The sequence below is a fragment of the Anomalospiza imberbis genome, chromosome 1 (genome assembly GCF_031753505.1).
Source record: "Anomalospiza imberbis isolate Cuckoo-Finch-1a 21T00152 chromosome 1, ASM3175350v1, whole genome shotgun sequence".
Classification (NCBI taxonomy): domain Eukaryota; kingdom Metazoa; phylum Chordata; class Aves; order Passeriformes; family Viduidae; genus Anomalospiza; species Anomalospiza imberbis.
The window spans coordinates 109,828,485-109,855,198 of NC_089681.1; the positions used below are offsets into that span (position 1 = coordinate 109,828,485).

Sequence of the window (26,714 nt, forward strand, 5' to 3'; positions counted from 1 at the left end):
GACCTTCCTGAGGAAATACGAAGGAGCCCCGAAGTTTCCAGCTCAGGAGAGGCGCAGGCCCTTCCCCTCCCACCTTTCAAGCCTTTCCCGCGGTACCAAAGAAACTCTGCTTTACAGAAAGCAGACACTCGCACCCGGCAGCCCTGTCCCCCGGCAGCCCGCCTGCTCCCCGGCCCGTCCCCGCCACTCACCGCGGCGCCGAAGGACGGAGGCCAGGGGAGGGGCCCACGGGCGCTTTCCTCACCCCCTCCCGCCCCACACACGGTCTCTCCTCCCCGGCGGGAAGCGGCTCCTCCCCGCGCAGGAATGGCACAAGGCTTTCCCTTCAGCAGCATAGCATTGCCCTCCGCACCCACCCCTCCTCCCCCGAGAGGTGCCAGGGGTCCCCTGGCAGCGAGCATTTCCCTCGATCAAGCTCCCCCCGCGCAAGGATACTGCCAGAGGAGTACTTCATGCATAGTTTCGTGCTCCCTCCTGACTTTATATCCATTAAAAAAACCCACAAACAGCCAATGGAGGCTTCAGCTGCATTCCCACATCAGCTTTTATTTACACCAGCAACGCACTCTGCACAGGGAGGTCGTGGAGTCTCCCTCTCCAGAGACATTCCAAACCCACCTGGACGTGTTCCTGTGTCACCTGTTCGAGGTGACCCTGCCTTGACAGGATGTTGGACTGGATGATCTCCAGAGGTCCCGTCCAACCTTAACAATCTGTGATATTCTTGAGGGGTGCACACTGAACAGGCATGGCAGAGGTTTAGTAATCACAATTTTATTTACTCAAACTAGACAGTGCTAATATGGAAAGTACCATGTTTTACATAAGTCATGGTGTCCAACTCTGGAAACAGACATATTACATCAGGACAGCAGCTACACATACTTGGCAGAAGTTTATAGATAACATTTTATACAGAGAAGACATGGTCAGTCTGTTATTTTAGTATCTGCTTTTCTAAGCAGTCACACAGTGACATCAATTATATCTTACACCTCTCTGTACATCAAGAGAAAAAAATACACTGTGAAGAAGATAAGCCAAATCTCAGTGATTTGACATCTTCCAGGTTGTCAATTTTCCCTCATCCCCCATAGACTAACTGCAGAAGTTGCAAAGTACCATGAAAATAAATTCTCTATATGCTACAAAAGCTTCCAGTTTTGCATTGGATTGTCAAACTGTGGGAAGAAAAAACAAAAAAAAAAAGATACTAGAGGCCAAGTCTGTTAATTTAGGGTTTAATATAGAAAAAAACCCACAGTATAAATGTGCTAGGGCTCAAAGGAGACTTTCTGATTTCACTAGACCAAGGCCTAGATAGGCAAACAAACCATTCAAAAAGGTAATTAAAAAAACCCTTGGAAATATCAAACTAAAATGATTTATTTAAAAATCTCTTGGTTATAGCTAAACAGTTCACCTATGACTTTCACTAGACATTGAAAGGAAGGAAGCTATGATGGTTTGAATGAGATGCTTTGCTGAATGTTGTCTTCAGGCCCAGGCTGCCTTTTGGACTTATGCTTTAAAACATGGAAGCAGTTAAAAAAATGCTACCTTTTTTTTTTTTATTAACTATAAAACAGGAACAGGACCTGTTAACAGCACCTTCTCTTAAACCATTAAGAGAAGTAGCAGAGAAAAAGATTTAGCCTTAGAGGTTTGAGTTTACTTTGCATCTAACAAATGTAGTCATGTATACATATAACTTGTACAGATGACCTGATCCTGCAGCCCTTATTCCTCAGAAGGCAACAGGTGCCAAAACTCATGAAGACGGCCTTTTTCTTTCAAAAAGGTCAGTAAACTGGACATGAAGCACAGATTTACATGCAGCACTGCATGACAATTACAGAAAAATAATTCCTAAATCTGCAATGTACTTGCAGCATGTACTTCAGCATGTACTCAAGCTATACATACAAAAAGAAGTTACCAATGTCAGTGTGTCTTCAAGACTGCAAGTTATTTCTAATGGCTTACTGTAGATGCACAGCAAACTCAACTTTTCTTGATAAATAAAGAAACTGCTGATCAGCACAGTGAAGAGACGTATCTAAATCAAGGTGAATGGCCAAGCAAATGCAGAGGCATTCTATGCAGAATTTATTTTCTCTGCTTTAATAGCAGCTTCAATCTCTTCCATGATTGGCACTGGTCCTGCATAATTATTAGTTTCAATAGCTTCTAATTTCTCCTGATAATCAGTTGGCAAGCCATTCTGTTTTGCACCCATGCAGATAACCTATAATTAAAACGGAAAAAAAAAAGCCTTCAGTAATAGAAAGGACAGACTCCTCCAAAGAATCACTTGAGTAGGAGAAACCATTTAAGTTACCCAGAGAATTTATCTCAAATAGTGCTATTTGTACCTAAAGTTAGCCAAAGGCTTCTGGGAGACTACTGAAGACCAGAACAGCATGAACAAAATTACTCTGAAAAGGCTTTTAACTACCCCTGAGATTCTGATGTGTTACTGAAGTGCACAAGACTCTCTAATTAAGCTGTTACTCAGTTATTCTGTTCTTTCTTCCAGACAGGATGATAATTTCAGTAATATATGCTGCTTCTCACTCAGGTGTGACATTAAATTTGGCCGAAATTTTAAAAAGTAGTTATTTTTAAAACTAAGCTGTACAACAACAAGTACCTAGACGGGGTGCAGGAATAACAGATGCTTAACTCAGTGAAAAAGCACAGATTCCTTAGTTTGTTAATGCTGCTTTCCTTCCATACATGAAATAAACTTAAATATTGGTGCAGAAGAAAAGATGTGACAGTGAGAGAAGAAGAGGAAGTTGTAGGAACACAGCTTGAAGGAGACACCAGCAAGCTTGCATATAGAAATGAACATTATAAATATGCTTTTGTGCATTCAACAGCATGCATTTCAAGGATGAGGTGTCTGGAAAGAATGAATTTTGCCACAAAAAGTACATAACAGGAGATGGATGTAGTTCAATCACTGTTTGCTAATGCAGTATTCTTTTAAGTTTTTAGCTCTCCTGCCTGGTTAATTAAAAAAAAAAAAAAAAAAAAAAAAGCTGGGGGCACAGGAGAAGAACAGAACTAACAACTGCTCCTGACAGGACCAGGAGGGAATTATAAAGTTGCCAATAGCGGAGGTCTGCACTTTCAGCATACCAATGAGAGCTGACACACAGCAGCAGACTATGTACTAACTCCCTGAAAAGCCCTAAAGATCTGCCTTGCCACAAGGTGAGTTGGCAGGGAAGTGGTTTGTGGAAAAGCAGAGCTTGCTTTCTAAGCAAGCCCTCTCTTCAGCACTCCCACAGCAGCTGGCCTTAGCTGTGCTCCTGGAAGTCATTCATAGGAGCAAGTTCCTCAGTTTGGAGAAGGCGGCACACTTGGGATTTCACAGGCTCACTCCTGGTTTCTGCACTTCAGGTAGGAAAAGCCAGCTGCAGTGATGTCTGTGTAGCAGTACTAAAGCTGCACTACTCAAACACACAGCCACACCACCCCAGCCTGGGCCTGCACAGATCTCACAGGCTAAGCAGGTCAGGCCTGCTGCGTGACTGGATCACGTGTCTCTACAGAGTCAGTGTTGCAGAACAGTGTTGAAACACTTCTGCCTCACCAGCCATCAAGGGGGAACCCTGCAGTGCTCTGCAATGCTGCTGGAGCCCTGTGATGTACTGGTGATGTGTCTGTAAAAGGTGACAGCTGCACCCTGTCGTGATAGCAAGTACTTCCCAAGACAGCAAGGATAATCCACGTCCTGGAAACTACAAGCCAGGTGCTATCTTTTCCCCACAGAAGCTTCCCTCTGTCCTTTCAGTGGAGTACTTAATTTTTCAAACAGAGAATTGCCACATATATGTGAACAGCATCCTCCAGAAATCCTTGTGCCAATCACAGCTAATTCACAAGTTAAATAGGGGCTTCCTGTAAAGTATAACTAAACCAAAAACCCCCAGCTGATTTAATAGGCCTGTAAGAGCTAGCAATCTCCTGTGAGCATCATTACAGCAGTACATTGCACAAGAACTGTTATACCTTTACCGCAGTCATGCCTTCCATCCACTGTAATCAAAGTACTTATTAAATAGCACAGAAGTACTGCATTATAAACTTCTGTACACTCTTCCATAAGTGAAGTGCTGCAACACCTACCTTTTTATACTGTGGAGAAGGGGGACCAGAGACATAGTCCTTCATCTGGTAGCTTCGACAGGTCAGTACCTTTCCTGCTTGTGTGTGTACATTAACTTCTATTGGGACATAAATGCCATCCTCAACTCCCTCTTGCCTGTAGAAGACATATATTCCTATCATCTCAATTAACCAATCCATCTTTCAAACCAACTATGCAATTAAACATATGGATTATTATAACAGAATTCAAGGCAGGCCACTGGTCTGTGCTTTAATATACTTAAACAAAAACAAATTAAGCAAAACATATTTCAGAGCTTTTTGTGCCAACTTGTTTCATATAAGAAAATATGTTTTTAGAGAAGAAGCAGCATTCACTTTTATCATTTCAGGTCTGTAAGAGATGATGACTTGTGATTAACCTGAAAAGTCAGAAAGAGAATACTCCTACACTAATTACTGTGGAAGACAGGTAGTCTGAAAGAGAAACACAAGCAAGATTATCAGAATTAAGGAGACAGACACATGTTCCTTAGCTGCCCCTCAGATAAAGAAACAATTGCAAAGTTTTATCTTGTCCATTGTGTTACATTTTAATAAGGGGAAACTTGCACAACTTGTGCGATGCACTTTCCAATGAATTATCCAAGACACCTTTTAACTTGCACAAGACATACAGAGCAGTAATGAGCTAGGTCAGGGCAACAAAACTATTTTTTTTTTTTTAATTAGCAAAATTATGCTTCAAAAAACAAAGACTCAAAACCAAGGCTACTTACTGTTCTCCACCACTGGCATTTAGCCACCAATAAAAAATCTGAGGAAACAGTAAGAAGTAAACAAGAAGCTTAAGCAATACAAGAGACTTTATAGCACAATTAACTTTAGATATACTTACGCTACGAGTCATAACATGGTTTTAATCCTGCTTGTCCAATATAAACTTGACAACTCATCTTTTTCTCAGAGACTTGCTACCATTTCAAGTTCTTTAATGTACATAATGTGGGCCATGTTAGCCAAGTAACTATGTTAAATGCAAGTACAGACTGGAAGCTAACTACAGATTCAAGGCCAGCAGACTACAAAATAAGTAATGCGGTTGTGTGAGAGCAAGAAAACTGTTCAGTAACATCCACTGCTAGAATCTATGAGGCAAAGTCATTATTTAGTCTGTAACTAACAGATTTGTGAAGTACAGAGGACAAAAACCCCACAGAAGTGACTGAGACAGCAAAAAACATTAATTTGAAGCCACAGAGTTCTGCCATCTAAGCAAAAGGTTCCCCTCCCATATTTATTTTCTATGTATTACATTGTTTTGTTAGTATTTCAGCTAATTACATGCAGCCTCAATTACACATTCCCTCCTCTGCTTTTGGATAACAACGCAGAGACTACCCAGATTCGGAGGGGCAAAAAAAAAAAGAAAAGGTGGGCATTTTCTTTTTGGATACATGGTAATTTCAGGAAATAACTTGGTGGAGAACCTACAAATATATCAGCTTGCATGCAGCCAAAGGATCCCAAGACCTTCAGCAGAAGCATCTGCAAGCTCATTTGAGTGGGTTAGGAGCAATTCTTAGAAGAGCACTGTTGACCATGATTATAAAAGCCAAGAACACACCCAATTTCCAGTCTGCCTCCATGGCATCAATGAGGCAACTGGGAAAAAGTAATCTCTATTGCTAGTGTCCATGCTGCAGATTTTGGTGGTGTTACAGCACTCAAGTCTCTAGTACCTTAGCAAGCATTGAAATTTATCCCATCAAACAAGTTCCAGGGATCTGCAATCTTACACTATGTCTACTGTAAACAATGTGTAAACATTTATAGAAGTCAAAATACAAAATACTGTTCCCATGGAGGGGAAACACAAAAGCAGATGCTGTCAGACAGGATCATCATACTTAGGTAGTTTATGCTTCAGGAAAGCATGGTAAATCAGGAGTTTGAAGTAAAGGTCAGCAGAAGGGGGTCAGGATGCTTAAGTGCTACAGTAAGCAAGAGCAGAGGAACTCAGGAGATAATAAAGCAGGGACATGTGAAGCTGTCCCCAAGCACAAGCATGCCAACTAGATGCCCATGCCCTCTTGCTTGAGGATAACACTCCCAGCCAGGACAAGAGTGCTCAAGAGTGGCCATTATCATAAGGTGCTAACACAACTTGGGCAACAGTTTCTGTTGTATTTCAGGTTCACCATAGGCAGCAAAAAGCATATTGGAACCAAGCTTCACTGCCAGGATTTTAAGGACATGTTTACACACTGGAATTGCAGCAGTACCAGAGGCAGGAGAACAGTATTGAGGTAGTGCTTTCACTGGGTTTATTATGTCCTGCTCCCTTGTTTTTACTAGCCCAGATTTCTACTGGAATTGTCAGTGATTAACTGCTCTGAACAAACAATCCTTGTGTACCAGAAGCACCGTGCTGTGCAGGCACATCTCAAAAGCTGCAACAAAGCACATGGCAGCAGGCACAGTTTTGGAGATTACATTCTAATCCCTGTCTTAGACCCTGCAAGAAGTCATGCTATTCCTTGCTTTGTTCAACCAGGTGGTCTTTTAGACTTCAGCCTGGGAGCGACTTGCTCGGGGTTCCTTGAACGTCTCTTAATTACCAGGCACAGGTAGAACATTCTACACCATGCATTGTAAAGATGTAGGGAGGCCCTCCCATTCAAAGGGGGAAACTTTAACACCCCAGCTCTCTGCTTGGATGTTCCTCAAGCTCACAAAAGTTTACATCCTTAAAAGAGATGACATGTCAAATAACTTCCTCAAAAGATCCCTTTGCCTGTATTAGAGCACTCTCTTCTGCAGTCTTGTACTTATCTCTTCCTTTTCTGCTACAACTGGAGTCTACAGATGTATACAGACAGACATTGATGTCAATCTCAAAGGAAATTCTCCCTAAAGTAACGGGAAAAACACCATAGGACAAATACAGATTTTAGAAATTTAAAAGAGACAGAAAATTGGGAAGACAGTTTGAAAAAAATTGAAGGAGCATGACTTCAAATGAAGGTCCACAGATTCTTAAAATGCCCCTAAAAGTAGCTTTAGCTTGAAAACAAAGCTATTTTCATCACAGAACTGTCAGAAGTCAATACACATCCTGTGAAATAGAATTCACATATTAAAATCAAAAGCATCTTCTTGATTCCAACGCCATAGCTTCCACACAGCTCTTTACCAAAAATTAACTAATTTTCAATTGCTCTCTAAAGTAGTAGAAGACAGAGAAAGTTAAGTCACCTACTTATCCAGCGAACTTAGATTGCAAGCGTTCATTTTCCACACTATTCCCCACACTTCGTCCCCGGGGCTCTGAGCAATGGTAGCTGTACCTCCATGCCAGACAGAACTTGTCCTGCCTTGATGATGGCCAAACTCGAGCTTAAAATCCTGCAAATGAAAGCAATGCAGACAATCAACTTCCCCTTGAAATTAGGGCTGTTGGCTATTCTTGACATGAAAGAGGCAGCCAAAGGACAGTAGTACATGTAGCCAGTTGGAGACAAAGAAGGAAGAACAGACAGGTGCCACCTACCTGGTGCCAAATCCTTTGAAGGTTTTTGTGATAAGACTTAAATGCTACTATGCAGGATCCAGGAAAATAGTAAAGGTAGAGAAGTCTACAAGATGGTGAGCTTTGGGTCCTGTCCTCATGCACTAATAAGACTACCCAATTATAAAACACCATCCCTTGTATTTTACAATGTCTTGTGCTATCTCACCACTCATCTGGAACATTCTTGGGTATTTTTAAGTCAAGGTATATGTCTCCTTCAGTGAACTTATTCAGGTTTTTACAAGTAGAAACATTCTTTTAGGAAACAAATACCACTTTTTCGTACAAGTTTATCAAATATTAGTATACATGAAAAAGAGAATAATGGGTTATTGAGTGGTATCAATGTAATTTTTCACCTGACTCAATACACTCAGTATCCTCTCCTACTTATTAACCAATTTGAGAATCCTTCCCTAGCAGTACAGAAGGGAACCACCTCCTCCCCACCAAAATCCAAACCAAGCTTTAAGGAAGACTACCTGCTTAACAACAACAAAAATAAAACCCAAACCTATGCAGCCCCACAGCTTTGTGTATTTCTTACAACCACCCTCTAGAACCTGTGATTTTGATTTGAAACATACACATGTACACATTAATATTCCCTCTGAGACACATCACTCTCTTGTGATATGTCCTAATAGATATGGGAAAAAGGTAGCAAAAAATAAAGCACTTGGAGGCACACACAGAGAGCACCTATCAATTTGTGTGTGTGTGTGTGTGTGTGTGTGTGTGTGTGTGTGTGTGCGTAAGTGACAGCAGCCTGGCAAAGCCACACTGTTTACTCTAGCAACAGAGTAATCTTCCTGCCCCATAAAATGCCCCTTAATTAATCAATTTCACTAGAAAAGGCTTACTTAGATGCACCAAGTTATCTGCACAAAAGTCCAGCAAAAGACCAGTCCAGTCACAGACTGAAGTTACAGATGAAAACAAGTAATTGCAGGGCAGCTCCAAGGAAATCCTGGATAGAAACAAGTACTCTCACTTCAGTCTCATTAAAAAAAAAAAAAAGAGGGGGGGGAAACCCTACCAAATTTTACTTTATTCCTCCAGTTACATTTTCTTGGACCTGATCTGCACTGAACAGCTGCAAGGAGCTGTATAAAATCATCAGGCACCACCTAAAAAAAGCAACAGAGATCGCACAGAAACAGCACAGTTCACTCTGGTTCTGGAAGCAGAAAACTCTAAGTTACACCATGTGTGTAGCTTACATGTGTGGGAAAAAACACAGTAGATACATTTTTTGGGTCAATAAATTGGTCTTTGGTCCTTCTAAGTACCAGTGTAATGCCCTTTCTGTGCTTGTTACACATCCCATTTCTTAACAGCTTTTTGCTGAAATTAACAAAGCTTTAAAAGTTAAAATTAGAGGGAAGTTTAGCTAAAGTTTAACTGAAGTTTTTACTTTAGTTTAGGATCCAAAGCACTCTGTTTACAGGCCGTTTCTCCTTTTTTAAAGCCCAAGTGGCACTATCACAGAGCAATTAATAGGAATCAGCTCCAACCTTCCTACAGTCCCTCACTCCCTAGGATCAGTGATTTTCCAGCTGGAAGCAAGAGAGTGAAGCCACCCGGTGTCGGTCGGCAGGGAACATAGCAATCGGTCAAAGGCCAGCTAGAGAAGGCAGCCAACCTGCAGTGAGGCAAGAGGTGCTTACTGACTAACCTGGAAATCGACCTGAAGAAGCTTGCTTTTATTCAAAGATAAGCACACACTACTAGTGATTTTCTCCCTGCCTTCAAGGTCTGATCCTGCAAGGTGCTGGGCTCTCAACACGTTCAGTGGAGGGGTAGCTGTAAGTTCCTCATGCTTTACAGGAGCAGGCCTCAGCTGCCAGGTTGATAAGTCCCAAGAGACACCAAGTATCTGATTATGGGGAGTTTATTAATGACAAGTTTTTGGAACTTCTTCACATACTCTAACATAGATCATTTCCTGCCAGTTACCCCAAGAGAACCTTCAAGTCATCTGTAAGTGGTGTCAATCGATGCTCTGCTCCTCCAAGCATCCTTCCAGTTGCACAGATCAACAGCTTCCTTCCAGTTGTACATCAACAGCTTTAATGACCACAAGCTCGTGTTTCCAAGCCTACACTAAAGCCAAGCTGATACAATGGTATTTACCAAACCTGGCAGGGAGAGAACTGCCCTGTACGGTGTATGAAGGTGTCAGCTGCAGCTGTGCAGAGCTGGGTGAAAGCTCCCATCTGCCCATCACACAGCACAGGGAGAGCTTCTCACCTGTACCAGGGACACCTCCCACTAGTCTGGTTTGCTCAAAGCCCCATCCAACCTGGTCTTGAACATTACCTGCGATGGGGCATCCACAACTTCTCTGGGCAACCTGCTCCAATGCCTCACCACCCGCACAGTAAAGAATTACTTCCTGCTACTTTACATTTCCAAGTCCATAGTGCTTTACACACGGGCCATGGGTCATGGCTGGCAGCCTGGAAGGTTAAGTCGTGACAGATAACCCTGCAGCAGTGGGACTGCCACAAGCATTCCTTCTGCTGCGGGCAGCCCCGGCAGCAGGCCCTGGGTCAAGAAGCACAGGATAGCCAGGGCTGGAAGGGACCTCCCGAGATCATCTGTCCAACCCCTCCTGCCAAGGCAGCGTCACCTCAAGCAGGTGATACAGACACGCGCCTAGGAGGGTTTGGAATGTCTCCAGAGAGGGAGACTCCAGAACCTCCCTGGGCAGCCTGTTCGGTCTTCTGCCTCCCTCGACCTAAAGTTACTCCTCATGCTGAGGTGAAACTTCTTCCGTTTTAGTTTACGTCCATCGCTCCTTGTCCCGTCACTGCGCACCAGGGTACAGAACCCGGCACCATCATCTCGACGAGGACCCCCCGCCTGATCCGTGCTGGAACCGCCCCCGTGGGAGGGACGGACGGGCTGCAGCACCGGACTGCTGGCAGCCGTGGGGACGCTCGGGCTCCCTGCAGGAATGCCGGGCTCCCTCAGCCCCGCCGCGGCCCCGCCCGCCGCCCCCTTACGCACCTGCAGGCGCGCCAGGGCGCAGAGCGCGGCCGAGGGGTTGCGGAGCAGCAGCCGCTCCCGCAGCAGATTGCTGCCGTACGCGTAGTACAGGAACCAGCAGCCGCTCTCGCCGCCCGGCTCCATCGGCCCGGCCCGGCCCGGCCCGGCCCGGCCCGGTACGGCACGGCTCGGCACGACCCGGCGCGGCCCTGCCGCTGCTTTAACGCCGCTTTCCCGCCCCGCCTTCCCCGCTGCTTCCGCCGCCGCGCGGGAGCCGGCGCGGAGCGGGGCCGTGACGCAGAGCGGCGGCAGCGCCCGGGGACGGCCGCAGGCGGGCTCCCGGCCGGGCCGTGACGCGGCCAGCAGCGATCCGCCCCTCCGTCCGTCCGTCCGTCCGTCCATCCATCCATCCATCCATCCATCCAGCCGGGAGCCGGGAGCGGCGCTGAGCCGGAGCCCCCGCGGCTCTAAGGGCTGCGGGGCTGAGGGGCACAAGCCGTGAGCTCGTTCATCTCCTCGTTCAGTCTCCTCGTTCATCTGCCTCAGCTTGTAACATTGAAGTCTCGGTTTGAACAGCATGGAAATGAACCCAAGTTGTAGGAGGAAACTTTCACCTTTTTTTGTTAGTTTCTGTTTCTGCTTTTGTTTTGGGGTGTTTTTCTTTTTGTGGTTTTTTGTTTTTTTTTCTTTTTTTGTTTGTTTTCTTTTGTTTTGTTTTGTTTTTGTAGAATATCGACGGTTCCAATAATTTAAAAAGTGTTACGAAAAGCTGGTTGACTCTCTTTTAGAAGAATGTCATTTTGATACAAAAGAGTATTGCTAAATTGCTACGTGCTTCAGTATAATCCCTATGTAAGATTTTCCTGTTTAGAAGGAAAGGTCCACCTCCGCTCGCAAGGAGCAGCTCAGAGAAAGCCTGATCAGGTAGCACAGCACGCACTAAGGCCCGGAAACCCTGCCTGCTCCAGCATCTCAGCTGCTTCCTGCGGGGCATCCTCTCTGGGGAGGAATAGGCTGTCAGTGCGCAGGGCCTGCAGCCCCTGGAACCGAAAAGAACATCCTGGCCACCTCTGAGGTAAACAGTGACGATTTGTAAATACTTTCCATGAGATGCAAAGTAGAGCAACTTTTCCCAGCTGGGAACGCTCAGAGCTGAGTAAGATGGGAATGTGCAAAGGTAAAAGGTGAAAAGATGCTGGTGTGTGGGCAGGCAGAACTGCACAACCATGCATGGAGGCACTTCTTCTCCCTCCCTGACAAAAGCAATGCTGGAATGGGACAGGAGGAGCCCTTACTGCTGGCTGCAGAAGCAATACGTACGTATGTATAGCACAGTCGAGGAAGGCTGTAATTAGCAATAGTGTGACTGTTAATGGTGAGATACCACTCATTAATGCAGGTAAAGCAGCCCTCAGTGCAAGTTGGCTTCCTGAGCAGAGGCAGCTGCTGCAGGATTTAGCACAGGATCCCTGGCAGCACAGTGCCTGGCCTCTCTGGGCACATCCCCATCCTGCAATATAGAAGGAAAGCAGCTCCTTCCTTCAATGATGTGTTCAGTACTCCATTTGAGTCCCTGCTTTGGTTTTCCCAACACAGGTATTGGGAAGACAGATTTATAATGAAACACATAAAGTGATATAAATTATTCTGAGCCTTCCTGACTAGTACCTTTCTATTTTTAGGAATTATTTTTCATATGTAGGAACCAATTATTGTAAAGTGAGAGGGATTACACAGGTCATAGGGATATATAGCAAAACTCCCGCACTCCTTACAACAACCAGTAGCCGAGCTTGTCTTTTGAAAACCTGCTTCTGGTATATATTTTTAGTCCCTTTTCCCTAAGGATGTGCAAACTCCATGGAGAAGTGTCTCTCTCTCATCTTCTGCCAGCTTCTGGACTGTTGCCTAATTTCAACCAGAAAGCAATGGGTTTCAAAAATATCTATGTTTCTGCTGATCTCAAGGAGAGTCAAGAGGATGGCTGTGAGACAGCCGGGATCCCAAGAAGGAAGCTTCCAGAGGGGCCTGTAAAGCCTAAGGGACTAAGCCTGCTGGTGAGCAGGTTTTCCAGCCTAGGTGCTTGCTGCGCTACACATTCGGGCTTTATATGAGATGTCCCTTGTGAGCTGAGGTGGACGTTCCTTTCTAAACAGAAAAAACTTTGATAGAGGTGGCAGTGAAGCATGTAACAATTGTAACTCTTTAATCTAAAAATGACTTTCTAAAAAAACCCCAACCAGCCATTTGTAACACTTTTTAAGTTATTGAAACTTTTGACATTCTACTCAAAAAAAGCCATTCTTTTTATCAACACTCAGAGTTTCAACAACACTTGTGATGATTTTTCATTCAAAAAGCATGTAGATGTTGAACAAGGTGAAGTTTTTCTCCTAAAGCTTTTGTTCCTTTCCATGCTGTTAAAATCAAGACTTCAATGTTATGAGGTAAGTCAGATGATTGACATATGAGGAGACTGAGCCCCTGGTCTCGTGGCTGGGTTTGTACACCGGAAAACCTCTGTTAGCAAAGGCAGCTAGAAAAATTACCCTCAAATTTATGGAAAGATAATCAGTGTAAAACACTGCCACTTGCAATTCCAAGTATTCCATCCTTCAAAAAGTCCTTTTCAAATTAAAATCTTTTGAGGTTTCCATTTTCTGCAGTCTGTACTGAATGCCAAGCCTATTGTCTTACCAAGAAACATGAGCCAATACTTCTAGGAGCGTGGTTTTGGTATGCATGGTGTCTAGACATAACATGATGCTAACTCGTGCTATTTGAACTACCTAGGTAAACCTTAGATCTATGGGGATTATTTTTCTGAAACTGATTAAATCAATTTGCACTTCTGAAATCCATTTCTTCCCAGCTGGCCAGTCTGATGGCAAGGCAGCATGGGAGGGAAGTGAATTTGCTCTGGAGTGAAAGCTCTGCAAGTCTTTCTGCTGATGTATGTCCAAATCATGACCAAATGGCTGTATGTGCATAGGGAAATACTTGGGCACTATGTGCAGACCTAGCTTGGAAACCAAAAAACAGGGAGGAGGACCTTTCCTGTAGGAATTTGAGTAGAAACCTGACAGGCTTTGGTGGTGCTACCAGATTTCACACTTCTGCTGCTTTATGACCTTTTCAGGTGAAAACTAACTCTCCGAGAGAGGAGTGTGTAGGAGTGTGTTAAAGTCAGTTCTAGGTGCGCTGCAGAGCAGCTGACATGAGACCTGTGTTAACCTGTTTGAAGCCCCAAACAATTTGGAAGCATTGTTTCCCCTTGCATGTCGCTACAAAACCTGCACAGAGTAAGCAGTCAGGGGTACGCCTCCCGTTCGGGACCTTCCCAAACATGGGTGAAAGCTCTGGATATCCACAGCTATTTGTGCATTGTCTGTGGAGGAGATCAACAGGGTTATTTATGCAAAGAAAGCGGGAATTAGTTTCCATCAGGTTTTTTGCCTAGATGCAATATATTCCTGAGCATATCCTACGGAGGTTTTGGGCGGGAGAAAAAGGAAATTAGGAAAAAATAAGGAATTAGGGGAAAAAATGAGATGCAGTGGGGTAAGTTAGGCCTCCTGAAATGTCTGCCAGTCACTCAACATGCCTCCCCATCACTCCCTTTACACCCCATGGTTGTCACAGCATGAGCTATAATTGATATTGAAGAATGAAAAGAGAACCTGGAGTAATAATAAGGACAACTGATGCAAATGAACTGCGTGTGCAGTCCTCCCCACAGCTTTTCACTCCTCTCTGAGGAGCTCTAGTAGGATGTGCTCTGCAATTAGTATTTCATCGAAATGATAGCTTTTTGCTGTGAGATGGTTACAGCTGGTGGTATCTTCTTAATATAGTATGCAAGGTCTGGGGGTCTGCAGAGATTTCATGTACATGCAAATGAATGCAAATGATTTTACAAGGTGTCATGATGTTGATGTGCTTGTTCCTTCCCTACAATATGGGGACCATGCTGTCCTGCAGAAGCCTCTTTCCCTTCCCTGCTTGACAGAATAGCCACTAACCCATGTGTATTCTGGCTTGGCCCTACTGACAACCAGGAGGAATATCCATCATTCATGTTGCAATTCTGTTCGCACATGTTTCCACAAATAGTGCAGTCATTTAGGAGAGGAACTATTAAAACACCTGGGTCTGTGCATGTATCCGCTTTTTTTTTTTTTTTTTTTTTTTTTTTTTTTTTTTTTGTGGTTCTGCCCAATGCCAATGTGAGTTTTGGGCCCATCCTGGGGCAGTCCTCAGCTCTCCCTGGCTGCTGCACACTCGGTGTGGATCTGAGATGTCACCGTGTGGTCAGTGCCATCTGAGGTCTACAGGTACTTGCATGTGTGACTTCAGCAACTGGTTAATAAATCTTTCCAAATACATCTTGTTTCAAAGGAAAAATGCTGTGTTGTACTGCAGAGACTGTATGTGGCATGCAGTGTTTTTATCTTGTGTATGAATGTACAGTGGGAACAACTTAATAGTGGGAACAAGGAAAATCCCTGTGTGTCAGAAAAGAGGTTGACCCTGATCATCTTTGTGGACATACATTCCAAATCTGTCTTTTTTTCCTAGGACCTAGTGTTTAACTTCCCTCATTGTAAAGCTCTTCTGAATGATAGCAGTTCTCTATTGATACAACACAAATGGTTACAGGAGATTTTCTCAATCTCTTGATAATGAAATCTCTTAGTTTGCTGTGTCAAGAGGATTTGTCAGTGTGATGTTTCTGTATCCTGTTGTCTCAGGGTGCATTATCTTCTCCCACCATAGAAGTGATTGCTCCTTCAAGAGGAGCAGTTCACATTGCCATCTGCCTCTGCCAGGGACTTGTTTCTCACCAAATACCAAACAGGTTTTCTCTCAAGTCTGTCAAGTACTTGAGCCTTTTTTTCCATGAAAGTTATGACTATCAAATTCAGACCAGCAGATGAAAAGGCTGTATCCTGCTGTTTTTTGGCAACTTTGCTATTTAGTGTTATTTTTACAATGTGCTTCTGGTTTTGGTATTTTAAATTATCTTTAATACTTAGTGTTATTTACAGGTTAATGTTAATTTGCTTTATTCCCATCCTTTTACCTTCTGTAGGTTGAGGGCACTCTTGTTTATTTCTCCATTTATTCTCTTCCAACACAGAGAAATTATCAAATAAAGCCAGTTCCAGATGGTGTTTTCCAGTTCTACATTAACCCTATGGCTTTACAGTTGAACCCTGCAGTGTTTTTCACACAAAGTTGGTACTTCTCCTTTTGTACTGCCATGTCCGTAATCATTTCTGTGCTGCAAACCTTCAGCCCGCAGACGACATCACATGGCTCCAGTCACGATGCCTGAATGTGTCTCATAGCCACATCCTTTCCCAGAAGCAACATCACTGGACTTCTTGAACTCTGAGGGCAACTATGAGATGTTGGGATGGAGAAAAGGCAGTAGTATTTCTCTGTTTGTATGAGCAGTGCTAGAACAGTTGCAGGAGCATGTGACATGGATGTCAAAACAGGCCCTGGTTGTACTGTTCCTCCTAGTTCTGCACAGACCTCACAAAACACAGTACAGATCCCCACTGAGTGATTCTGGGCAGAAATGTAACAATTACTGGTAAATCCAATTCAGTCTTTCCGCTGGGCTGGTGGCCCGTGTGGATGCTTTTGTTGTGGAATAAAGGCAGCACTGTTTTTTCATTTGTTTTAAACTCATTTTAGCATGACATAAGCTAAACCAGAAAAATCCCTGTGTCTCAGAAAAAGAGGTTGACCCTGAGCATTGTATTGGTGGGACAACAGCAGTTTGAGCTCACGCTGTGGCTTGCCATTGCTCTGCTCCTCTGTGTAAGCTGATCTTTGAACTGGTGACAAGACCTGGTCCAGCTCAGTTGCACAGAACTTGTCTGGGGTTAGGGGGTTGGCAGTATTTTCCTCCCTTCCTCACTTGTTGGAGAAAGTCCAGAGAAGGACCACTAAGATGATTAGAGGAACAGAGCACCTCTTGTATGAGAAAATGCTAAAAGAATTGGGATTGTTCAGCCTGGAGATGAGAATAGTCTGGGGTCACCTTATTGTGTTCTTCAAGTACCTGAAGAGTGTTGACAAGACCAATGAAGAGAAACTTTACATCAAGGACATGTAGTGACAGGACAAGGGGGATTTGGGTTAGAGTTAGGTTTGGATTAGAAATTAGTAAGAAATTCTTTACTGCCAGGGTGGTGAGGCACTGGAGAGGTTGCTTAGAGAAGTTGTGGATGCCCCATCCCTGGGATTGTTCAGTGCCAGGTTGGATGGGGCTTGGAGCAACCTGGTGTAGAGGAAGGTGTCCCTGCTTATGGCAGGGGATTGGAACTAGAGGATCTTTTAGGTCTTGTCCAACCCAAACCATGCTATGATTCGATGATGACAATGATGCAAAGCAAAACCAAGAGGAAAAGAGAGCAGCAAGCTCTGTATCTCTGGAGATGTTGGGGCAAGAATATCAATGCTCCTCTGCCATATATGGGCACATCTCAAGGAGAAACAAAGAGTAAATCCTTTATCTCTCAAAGCTGTTTTTCTTTTCATCTTGCACTTCTACATTGTTGCCTTTTAATGACTCTATTCTTAGCACTTGTTCCCAGTGATGGAGCACTTTGCCTACCACCTCTCTCCCCTAATTTTGCTCTTTCTTCCACAACCTCTGCCCTTGCATCAAGGATGCAACCCTTGGAGTAGAACAGGAGAAAAAACTTGCTGGTGGGAAGGGTGCTGGCACTTTGTTGTTTTCTTTACCAGAAGAACCTTCTGGGATACATCTGAGATAAATCATGTACCGTTTCTGTTACCTTGAGTGTCTTTCATGTTAAAAAAGCCATCCTCAGGCTGTACCTGCAGGTCCCACGTTTCATTAAAATGATAGCAGTGTTCACATAAAGTCACCTTTTCTCTGGCAGTGCCAGACAGGTGGATATCCCTCTCTGAGTGCAGTTATGGTGCTTGGGAAGGTGACCCTGGCACAAAGGAAAGCCAGCCCTGGCAGCTTCTGTACTGTGGCAGTTGCTGTATAATTGCCTCATCTTTGCTGTTATAATTTCTTTGCAGAACAACAGCTACGGAGAGATGGATTTTGTTTCATGCAGTCCCAGGCCTTGTAGTCTGTTTTCCTAAGGAAGTGCAGCTCATGGTGTCACATATGTGCCCACACCAGTGTGTGCATCCTTCACTGCCCATCCTGGTGACTGCTGAACACATTGGGCAACTCCTACCAAGCCTGCAGACAGGTACTGATCTCTGAGTTGTTGTGTTCCTGTGAATTCTAGGAAAGGTCCAGCTGGGGAAAAAATAAGTCTCAAGCAGGGAGAGGCAGCAGTTTGAGTAAGCTGCTCTTAGACAGCCAAGACACTGCCCAGGAGAGAGAGAGGGGCCTTGCTACATAAAAACTTCCAATAGGACTTGGTTTGTCGGAAGTAAAGAGACAGACAATCCATCAGAATCTGATTTCTAATGAAGCACTCACCCTTCAGTCATACAAAAACCACTCAGCCACAAGATCTGAATTCAATGGAAACAGGTTGTCTTAGGTTCAGTGCTTTGTATGGGCTTGTTTTTCTGTTCATCTCTCAGAAAGAGTTCTTCTGCACCAAAAATTCAGCTTGCCAGACAAGTTAACAATGTCAGGAGCAGCCTTGGCAGAAGTTCTGCCTCAGAGCACATCTATTATTCACAGGGTTTGCAGAGTGCAGGGATATACAGAAGTCATGTCCCGTCGAGGCACAGAATGTCTCAATGACAGACAGAAGGAGAATAACAATATTTTCTTCCAAGGCACATGTGGCCCTGAGCATCTCTAGGGATGTGCATTTGGTAGCTGATTGGAAACAGACTTTTTTTTTTTTTTTTTTTTTTCCTGTCTGCATAGAAAGCCCTGATTTTTTTTTTTTTTTTTAAGAAGCCAGGAAAAAAAATTAAAACATGTTTTCAGCAAGCTAGGACAGGTCCTCATTCCTTCCTTTCCACTCACAGGAGCATTATGAGTGGGCAGGGAGGCTTGTGCAGTGGGTGTGTTGCAAAAACTGTTGTGAATTGGCACTACTTGAATGACAAGGGGTGTTGGAAAATAATGAGTTACAGGACTAATTGCAGCCAGCGGTTGTGACTGATCTAGTTAATCACGACTGCTTTATACCAAGTGCTACTCTGTCATTTTCACTCTACCAAGCACTCAAAAAAAAATAGTAATAAAAAAATCCGTCTGGCTAGTGCGAGGGCGATGTGACCACCAGGTGCCACTCTCGCTCCACGGGGAATACGGAGAGACTCTTAAGGCTGGGCACCGTTGGCAGGAAAAGCCAAATCGGGCAGCCATCACTCATTGTGTCAGTCTCTGGATTTTCCTACCGGCTGTACGTAGCTGGGACAGCAGCTTCTCTCCATCCTCCAGGAAGGAGGATGCTGGAAAACCGTGAGTACCACTAAATCTGGTCTACATTTGTTTGCCAGCAGCGCTTTTGCACCAGGAGGCAGGAATGGAGATGGAAAGCTGAAAAGCTGTTGCTTGAGAAGGCTGCAGCCTCTTTGACCATCTCCTTATTTTGCCTTACATAGGAGAAGTTGGTGCTTCCTCCAGCCCACATCCTGATGAACACCCTCTTATTTAGCACAGAACAAAGATTTTGTAGCTGCTTGGAGTGCAAGAGCTGCCCCTTCAGTTTTGTCCATGGATTTCAAGCCTGAGGTTTCCACCATGCAGACTTCCTGGTTTTGCCCATCTTGTGGGCACAATTTTCTGTGTCCTAGGGAACAGGGTCCTGGCATTTCCTGGTCCTCATGTTCACTCCTGAATGAAATCAATCCCTCCTGGAGCCACAGCCACTGCCAGTCTCTTGGGCTCCAAGTACACTGGTTTTCATGGAGAGAAGCAAATATTCCTACCTGCTTGCTGCTATGAGAGTTGTCCCAAAGGCTAACTGGTGTTACCAGTGCCTTCAGGGGACAGCCTGTGATGGTGTGCCATAAGCAACAACATTTTTCAAGATGAAAAGGGTAGGGAAGCACAGTTTGCACTTTCACTCTTGATTTTTCTGTTTTGGTGATCAGAGCTGATGTTTGAGTGCAGCAGTGTTTGAGAAGCAAACACTGAGAGCTCTTAGGGTCAGATGGGCACCAACTGTACTTCTGATGTAACCCCAGTTCACTTCAATAAGTTCTGTTTTGCCTTCTGCTTGTCTTGCTTCTATCTTTCTGCAGGTCTCCATTCTGTCCTGCCGTTAAATGACTCATTAGACTTGTTTTCTGAGGTAGCCTGTAACATCCCGATTCACTTCTCTAATCAGATCTCTTTCCATTTGAGTTCCCCATGGGCTAAACAAGCCTGACATTGCCCTTCTTGTCTACTGGTTTATCCTTTATGTGTTTACCTTTTCTCTTCCTAGTTCATGAATAAAGATGTTAAATACAAGGTCATTGGGGGCTGCTGATTTCCAAACCCAGGAGCCAGTGATATTTCAAGATCAATTTCATTATGTGATTATGTTTCCCTTGCTGAGTTTTCTCAGGGAAATCATTTGTCACAGAACAGCAGGCTCCAGCTTCCTGTAACCCTCTTAAATCAATTTCATAATATCACAGAAACCTTATTTTAATATCTTCCATTGTAATTGTTTAATTGTTTACTTGAAGGAGCCTTCCTGGTGTATTTAGTAGCAATCGGATTTTTAAAATAGATTACTATTTTTAAGCAAAAGAGCTAAAAACGCCACCCCCCATCAGCAAAGAAACATCCAAACAAATCCAGGTTTTCTGGGAAAATGATGAACTGAAAAATCTTTTGAAAACTGTCAGTCTCATGTTGATGCTGGCCAGCTCTTTGGGGTCCTTCAGGTAGTGAGTGAGGTACCTCATTTAGGGTTAATAGGAGTTTACAATATTTTGCAGGGTGAAAAGTGGAGAATGCAATGCCCTTGTTTGAATCTAGGGTGGTTATCCCCATGGAGACTTTTGCAAGCATATTTTCATGTTCTTGTTCTGATGTGCTGCTGGAGAAAACTGGATCAACTGATCTACAGAATCCTTAAAAATATTTTAATCTGCTGTCTTATGTTTTACACACATATCCTACAGAACCTGTGCTTCTGTTAGAACAGGGTGATGTGTTTGTTGAGCTCAAAGTGGTATTTCCTAGGGAAAAAAAGAATCATAGTCTCAAGAAATCCAAGTCATTGGCTTGGGATCCTGCATCATATCTGATGTGAAGGATTCATGTCAGGGTAGGAAAAGAGCAAGTATGCTGTCACGGTTTGACACTGGCGCAATGCCAGCGCCCCCATGAAAATACACCTTCCCAAATAATTGCTGTGAGATGTGATCAGGAACAGAACAGAGCAGGCCCAAGCTTAGAAATAAAGGAGAAAGACTTTATTAAGCTACTACTACTGTAATAAAAGACACACAGAATTTGGAATGAAAACCTTCCAAAACACTCTTCCTCCCCCCACCCAATTTCCACCAAAACACAGTGAGACACCACCTGAGATTCCTGATCTAGTTGCCACCCTTCAGATAATCAATACTCAGTCCCTCAAGGGAGAGAGAAGTTTCTCTTGCACCATAGACCCCCCAGGAAACACAGTTGCCACCTTCTGTGTTTCCATGTCACACATGGCAACTGCCTGGAGAAAAAATCTGCCAGTGTGACACTCTCCTTTCCATGTCACAGTGCTCTCACCACCGTGCATGGACAGACTGCTCATAGGGCTCCTTTAAGGATGCTTTGCCAAGGACCAAAAGAAACAACAGTTCAGCTTCTCATTTTGGGACCACAGTCCCCCCCCCATTTTCTTCCTTCCCTGGGGCCGAAGGTCTCAAGAACAGAGATCATCTTCTTCCTGAAGACAGAGGGCACAACCACACCCTTCTCAACTCTCCTCTGTTCACTCCACTCTGTGTTGCTAGTCACTGAAGCAGGTCTCTTGGCTCACCATTGCATCCTCCTAAAAATGCAGTCTCTGTTGCAGGAGAAACTGGTTCAGTCTATGGCTATCAAGAAAAGTCCAGCCACAAGCCACTCCATCATCTCTTCCCACCTAAAAATTTCTTCTTCCAACATCTCAGATCCCAGACTGTCTCTCTTCTACTTCAAATCGAGGAGGAGTAGTATTTTACAAAGCTTTCATTTCCCAGGAAAGGGTTAAAAGTCTCGGATTCCCCGGACAGCTGAAATCTCTGCCCAGAACTCCAACCCCCATGGCTGGGCACCTTCCGCCCCCTTCTCCTTCTCCTCTGCCGGCAAATTCCAGGTGCCGTCAGGCTGTCTCTTTCCCTCTTGCGGCGGGGGGGGGGCGGGGGGGAACAAAGGCATCTCCGCTTCTCTCCACCCTTCTGTCTGCGGGGGCTGGCCCGGTTCCAGTCCTTCAGCCCCTGGCCTACCTCTACCAGGCCACATGGCTTCCCCTGCCCCACCCCGCCTGTGGCTGGGCAGGGGAGAGTCCGCAATCTCTGATGACCGGAACCAAAGAGAGACAGTTCCCCTGGTAGTTCTTGCTTTTAACCCCCTGTGTTCTCAGAGGCGTGTCCATGCCTTCAGTGGGCACTCCAGGTGCCAATATCCAAACCTGACCACTGATTGGTTTGACCCTACCTTTCTGAAAAAATTCACTTCCGTGTCAAACCACAACAGTCCTTTTCAACAATGTCCAAGTGCAGCTGTTTGTGCAAGGAGGAGAAGTAGCTGCTATTTCTAAAATAGTGGGTTTTTTGTTGGGCTTGGAGGCCGCTGCTATCTGCACACCTGTCCATTGATAAGGACTCTATCCTGGCTGTGGCATTTTTTGGTCAGCTAGAACATTTCACTCTAAACTGAGCACTTTCTTTTTAGTATCTAGCATCAAAGTCCTTCTACAGGCCAGCCTATTGGCATGTTTCAGTGTAGAGAACAATCATCTATAGATTTGTCTGCACCTGCAGACAGACCTACCTGTTCTGCAGAACAAGTTGTCCCTGCCAGGGAGTTTAAAATGCAAAGCTATTGCTGGAATAATCACAATGGCTGATCAAAATTTGCACTTTGTTTTCCCTTCTCACCTTTGTTCCCAAGAGAATTGTGCTTGTGCAAGCAAGAAAGCAAATACCTCTGATGGTTTTCTGTATGCCTGGTCCAGCTTGCCTGTTTGGAAAGGCTCTTCGCCTTTTCTGAATCAGGAATCATCTATGGAATTAGCCCTGGATCTCCTGCTCCATCAGAGGCTTCTGATCTCGTCTTCCGCCCCTACTCCCTGCTTTAACAAGCTGGGTGAGTCCATTATGTGCCATCAGAGTGTTGGTTTTTCACACGAGGTCCCTCAGTGTGGTGAAGGAAAGGCAGTAATGGAAAGAACTGCTCATGCCTCAGGGCTGAGGGAAATGCAGTGTGCCAGCCTGGGTGTTCTTTCTAGTTCTTGTGTCATATGAAGGCAATACAGGGTTGTCAAAAGTATCTTTTTTGTCCAGGCAAAAACCTAGCTGTGATCATATCATGGGGAAAAAACCCCAGTGACTGTAACTCCTGAAAGGACAAACAAGCACTGTCTGTAAAAATAAAATAAAATAAAACAAACCCTGGTGCATTTAAATGACCAGCTGTGCATCCACTGATGCCTTGGTCTATAGGGTTGAATGCCTCTCCTAAAGCAGAGCTTTCCCTCATCTATTCTGAATTAACTGCAGCCATTGTTCTTTGCTGTCTTGAGGGCTATACCTATTCCTAGAGCTAATTCAAATTAGCTGTCCCAGTTAATTAAAGCATCTTAATTAATGGAAAAATACAGAGTCTTTATCAGGCACTCCTTGGCTGGAATACAGCCTAAGACACCACAGCTGAGCAGAAAACAGACATTTTCTTTTATGCTTTAAATAGCTTGCCAATATGAAAATGTGGTTATAACCAAACTCTTATGAGGATGAAGTTGTTTTCCCACAGCTATAACCCAAATGTGGATTGTTACTCCATTTCCACTCAAGCTCCCACTGAAGATAGGGTGGTGTTGGCCGAGGAAGAGCTGGTTTTGTGTGGGATGACTTGCAGAGGAAATGCAAGCAAAGATATTAGCAGGGAGAGTGTGAAAACACTCTTACTCACTTCCCTGTGAGAGGAGACAGGGGGTGACCACTGGAAGTGGCTGGTATTCTTTCCCTCTGCCTTCCCAGCCCTGTGGTCATCAGCTGGGTCAAAGATGGCAAGGAGGAGGTCAGGGACAAGCTGTGGTCCTCCTTGCTCAGACATCCTGCTCCAGGGTGTGGCAGCCAGTGAAGCCATCCAAACAACCCCACATGAGCCCTGCAGCTGCATGGGCCAGGCAGCCAAAGGCACAAGATGACCTTCCACCAGGACATGTGTAGTTGCCCCCTCATGGAGACAATATTCTTCTCTTGCTGTTTCCAGATTCACCAACTGAACAGGAAAATTTTATTTGGTCACTAACTTCTTTCTCTTCAGGTTTTCTGGGAGTTTCTCCATTCCTGACTGGTGCTTGCAGCTTCTCTGCTGCCAGGGTCATCTGGCTCCTAGCAGAAATGGGTCTGAGCAGCAAAGGATGCAAGTGTTGGAACCCCCAGGAGTTCCCTCTAGAAAAAAGAGAAGCATTTTATAAGCACCCAACAGTAGGACAAATACAATGGTACCATTTTTAGAGGACACATTAAAACAAGCAAGGTAATTACTATGCAGTTTAATGAGCTCAGAATTTAATCACCCTTGCAATTGAGAAAAAAGACCAGAATCTGTCTGTTTCTAAATTAGGCAGTACAAAATTACTCAGTGCCTGTCCTGGAATATCAGGTAGGTAAATGTATGTACCTTTTATGTCTCAAGCATGTGACACAATCATCCCTTTTATTCTTCATTCCATCAGTGATTCCAGTGATCCACTGGATCCTTTAAAACAATCGGCAATAAACAAGAGTGATTGTGAAGCCCCCTAAGTTGCAGTTTGTGCAATATATTTTCCAGCACTTATTTTTTTCTGCCACCACAGATAAAAATGTACTTGGCTGATCAGGCCAGGAGAACCCTATTTTTATTCCTGCAATGTTTGCAGGAGAATGCCCCATCCATTCTGATTTAAAGAGGGAGAGGGATGAGAAGCATTCCCCTTGTGAACATTTTGCTGTGCAAAAGCCATGAAAGATGAATAGTTTTTGGTCTGTTACATCAACAAAGCAGATAATTTCTTCCATTCTTCTTCAAGCTGTTGTGAGCTTCTTTATGCTTGGCTCAGACCAGATCCCTCTCTTCCAGTTTGCTTCATTTTTCTTTCCTGTATTGGCTTTTGCTGAGACTGGGAAACTGTCTGACAGTCAGCTGGTGCCCCACTCAGGTGCATTAGGAAAAGAAAGGGAGGATTTTTCCAAATAGCTAAAGACATTGTGTTTTGCTGTATTGGATACAAGGTCCTGGAAGGTAGGAACACAACTGCACTTGGGTGTTGAAGGTCCAGCTACCCTTATGGATGGCTGGGCAAGAGGAGTGCTTTGAATGAACCCCAGGGACATGAGAATAGAGGTAAGTTAGAATGAAGATGTGCAGAGTGTAACAGAAGTAGCTGGAGCTGCTCTGAATCAAAAAATCCACCAACTGATGAGGGTCACTAATGTAAGGATCGGAAAATTGCAAGTAGAAGCAAAGTAGACTTTAGCAAAATGTTAAGAATGAGTATAATGAAGGATGAAATCAAGCCAATGATGATTCAATCCAAGAGTGCTGTGTGCAATACTCAGCTTGCCCGTATCTGCTTCTCAGTATTGGCCATCATTTAAGGTGTCTGTAGCTGTACTGTTGATATGTTAATATGTCCAGCCACTACAATGAAGATTTATGTGCCATGCATGGAATCAAGCACATCACTGTCCTAGGAGCCCTACTCCAAAAACACAGGTGAGGATACCTGATGCACACAGGAATATATATATGTCTGTGAAGAACAGACATATATATATATATATATATATATATATATATATATACACACATTATATATATATATAAATGTGTGTGTGTATGTGTGAATATATGTATGAGATATATATGAACTATTCTCTTGTATTTCCAAGAAGTACTGAGAGCTGCCATGTCTCAAGACCAAGTCAAACAGGCACAGCCACCCAGAACTAGTTAGTCTGTGTGAAGGAAGGAAGAACCAGCAATCTCCTTTTCCCAGGCTCTTCCCAGGAAGAGGTAATCTTGTTTTTTCTTATTGAATTGTTAGAAGCTCCTTTTACCATGCTGGATTATTAAAAACTTGCTCAATTTTGTAGTGGATTCCCTGGGATTGATATTTTAAGTGCTCCCGTAGTGAGCATTAACAAAATTTGGGAGAGGTCATTGCTGCCTTGTTGGATATTGGTTTCTGTCGATAAGGAAGCATTTTAACTGGGTTACAAAGTGTCCTTCTCTAAGATGCTTAAAATAGGACCGAGGAACCATTATGATATAAATTAATCTGCTGGACATCAAATTCAGAGATGATCCTGAAATTGTTTAGACATCGATTCTTTGTTATCTTTTCCTGTAGAGCATATTGCTCAATTCTGTTACCATTGAACTGCTGTCAGAAGGAAATTTCAGTGGGTAGCATCAATACAGAAAATTTAAAATTTGGCTGCTTTTTTTTTTTTTTTTTTTTTTTTTTTTTTCTCCTACAGAAGACTTTGGTCTTTTTTGGTATTTTCACAGTAGAGGTGTGTAATCAGAGAAATTGCAGCTTTTATATATTTTTACTGCACCTCAGTGGAACAAGGTTATTATGGTTACTAAGCCAGTTGGACATGAGAAGAATGGATGTTTCAAATGTGTCACAGTGCTACTCTCAAAACTGTAAAAAAGACCTCAAATTAAAGGATACCAGGAAGTTACCTAGTCCCATAGAATTGGTCCATACAAAAATAGGGAAAAAATGGGACCCTTCTTCCGTTTCTGAGTTCATTCCTACTTGTTTGCTACTCCTGAGAGCCTAGGATGTGAGGAACAATCCACAGCACGTGCAGTGTGGGCCTGAGCCAAAACCCATAGAAATCAATTGGAAAA

At 44.0% G+C, this 26,714-nt stretch overlaps 1 protein-coding gene across 1 annotated transcript; it reads right to left on the reverse strand.

The window, feature by feature from the left end:
* Nucleotides 1-758: 758 nt before the first annotated feature.
* GGCT (gamma-glutamylcyclotransferase) lies at nucleotides 759-10,933 on the reverse strand. Its single transcript, XM_068205582.1, has 4 exons — nucleotides 10,712-10,933; nucleotides 7,385-7,530; nucleotides 4,141-4,276; nucleotides 759-2,248 (listed from the first exon to the last, which is right to left on the reverse strand). The coding sequence occupies exons 1-4, from the start codon at nucleotides 10,832-10,834 to the stop codon at nucleotides 2,099-2,101; spliced, it is 555 nt and encodes a 184-aa protein (XP_068061683.1). The 5' UTR covers nucleotides 10,835-10,933; the 3' UTR covers nucleotides 759-2,098.
* Between the last annotated feature and the right edge of the window lie 15,781 nt (nucleotides 10,934-26,714).

Bases quoted from the DNA above. Each gene is read 5' to 3' on its own strand.
- GGCT (XM_068205582.1), bottom strand. From the start codon at position 10,834: ATGGAGCCGGGCGGCGAGAGCGGCTGCTGGTTCCTGTACTACGCGTAC. The intron at 7,531-10,711 runs GTGCGTAAGGGG...TTTCATTTGCAG, and splicing joins GCGCCCTGGCGCGCCTGCAG to GATTTTAAGCTCGAGTTTGG. The intron at 4,277-7,384 runs GTAGGTGACTTA...TGTCTTCTACAG, and splicing joins AATCTAAGTTCGCTGGATAA to GCAAGAGGGAGTTGAGGATG.